The following is a 2,210-nucleotide window of genomic DNA, read 5'->3' as shown; positions in this document are numbered from 1 at the left end:
TTGTGTTGTACCTTTAGACTATAGTTTTAAGATGTATTGTATAGTGACCAAGAATCCTTGGCTCTGTAAAGTTAATTCGTTTGAGCCTTATCAAATAAATTAATAAACAACAATTAGAATCGATTCCTTGCGATGAAGGGATGAATGACAACTGTATCAAAACCAAATACTTCATCATTTCTCAATACTGATGGAGTAATACCACATGCACTAAACTAAGGACACGGGATATACTACAAACGATCGAATTACTGGTCGCAGTGGTGTTCATAACGCTTAAATTTATTCCAGTACATTCCATACATTATTTTGCAAATAAAACTAGAACCGATTTTCCCCGTGTCACTAGCAATTGCTTTCCCATTTGGTTGCATTATAACTAGATGCCATCTGCCCTACAACGGTTCAACGTTCAGCCACAATCCACCTTCGGAGTTGGAAACGATAGTAGTTGGCACCGTCTTCAGCGGTAGCTCCATCTTCGGTGACAAACTGAAGCGGAAATGTTTGAGCAAGTACGCCAAACCAATGCAAGCCTGCATCATTCCAAACCGCAACCCGATGCAGATTCGTGGCCCTTCGCCAAATGGAATAAATGCCATCGGATGTCGCCTGGCAACTTCTTCCGGGCTAAAACGTTCCGGGTCGAACTTATCCGGATCCGGATAGTAGCGTGGATCATTGTGAATTGCATGAACGGAAATTATGAGCCCGTGACCTTTCTCCAGAGTGACGTTCATGTCCGGAACGTAATAATTCTCGGTGACCTGCCGGATGATGGTCATGAACGGTGGGTACTTGCGAAGCGATTCTGTAATCAGAAAAATTCAATCAGTGTTATATTTCCAGCCTGGATACCAACTAGACATACCATTTATACAATTTTCAATATATTTCATCTCATGCACAGCTTCATAGGTCATCGAGTCATGTTGGGCCAAAATTTCCTCAACGTTTCTCCTAGCTTTGTCTTGCAGGCCTGGATTATGAGCCAGTTCGTACAGGCAGTAGGACAATGTGCTAGATGACGTCTCGAAACCGGCTAGGAAAAAGACAAATGCTTGGGCTGCAATTTCTTTAAACGTCAATTCGTTTTGCTCAGATGGTCCTAACTTCAACTGCATCAGCAAATTCATGAAATCATTTCTCTGAACATTGTGCTTTTCCCGATACTCGATGGTATGACGAACCGCATTCATGAAGAATTCCGAAACATCTACATCGATAGTCCGAACTCTTAACATCCCAGCAAGAGCCCTAAAAGACGAACTGAACATTCGTCGTAGAAACTGCGATCTGGTCGGTATCACTGCCTTTCTTCCCATCACTCGAAACTCCGCTTCAGGATCCTTCAAACTGTTACAATCCAAACCAAAAGCACAATTTCCAATCACATCTGTCGTGTACCGTGCCAGGAAGTCTTTCATTTCAACCTCCCTCCCGTTCAGCGCGGCAGTCGTTAAACACTTGACAAACTCGTCGGCCACGGCCGTTATCGTGGGAAACATCATCTTCATCTTTCCGGTGGTGAACGTTGGCGTCAGTTTCGCCCGCAGATTCTTCCACCGGGTACCTTCCAGTGAAACCAAATGGGAATTGATCGGTTCTACCTCGTCGTTGTAGTACAATCCTCGATCGTGGAAGTACTGGAAATCCTTCACCATCACATTCCTAACAAAGTCCAAATCCAAAACCAGTGCCATTGGGCGAAGAAAGAAGAACATTCCGCAGAACTTTTTGCCGGAGGCTTTAAGTTGCTCGTAAACATCCTGATTTATGAGACCAACGTGCTTTCTGCCGAGCTGTCCCAGATTTCCCAGCGGGAAAGAGGGCTCAACGCAAGGAACTCCGCGTAGCTTCCAGTAGGAATACCTCCGTTTGACCCAACAGTAGGCCAACGCTATCACCGTGAGCAAGTAGAGGATAATCATCGCTTAATCAATTTGCACTGCCAGAGCGCAACGGTACGACTGAGCTGCAGTCGAGTGCATCTTGGAGACCAGGGCAGTTGGTAGGGGAGGACGGGGTAAGACCGCCACCCCAGCAATAAAAGTCGTAGCTCAACATGAGCAGAAGATGTCCTTCGCCTCGTTGAAATTGATTGACTGCGATCACAGCGGTAATTGTTGTAACTCGATGCTGCAACCAAGAAAAAATCGTTGGTCTTAGTACGCATATACCACCCACGTTTTGGTAGTACACAGGTATGA

The 2,210-nt window shown here is 45.2% G+C and overlaps 1 protein-coding gene across 1 annotated transcript; it reads right to left on the bottom strand.

The window, feature by feature from the left end:
* Window positions 1–395: 395 nt before the first annotated feature.
* LOC135713142 (probable cytochrome P450 6a13) lies at window positions 396–1,998 on the bottom strand. Its single transcript, XM_065236257.1, has 2 exons — window positions 872–1,998; window positions 396–811 (listed from the first exon to the last, which is right to left on the bottom strand). Exons 1-2 carry the CDS (start codon window positions 1,929–1,931, stop codon window positions 396–398), a joined length of 1,476 nt encoding a protein of 491 aa, XP_065092329.1. The 5' UTR covers window positions 1,932–1,998.
* Between the last annotated feature and the right edge of the window lie 212 nt (window positions 1,999–2,210).

The sequence above is a fragment of the Ochlerotatus camptorhynchus genome, unplaced genomic scaffold, assembly GCF_037179485.1.
Source record: "Ochlerotatus camptorhynchus isolate MF236.1 unplaced genomic scaffold, CSIRO-AGI_Acam_v1.1 ptg000539l, whole genome shotgun sequence".
NCBI classification, from domain to species: domain Eukaryota; kingdom Metazoa; phylum Arthropoda; class Insecta; order Diptera; family Culicidae; genus Ochlerotatus; species Ochlerotatus camptorhynchus.
This window is presented reverse-complemented; position numbering and strand designations above follow the sequence as displayed.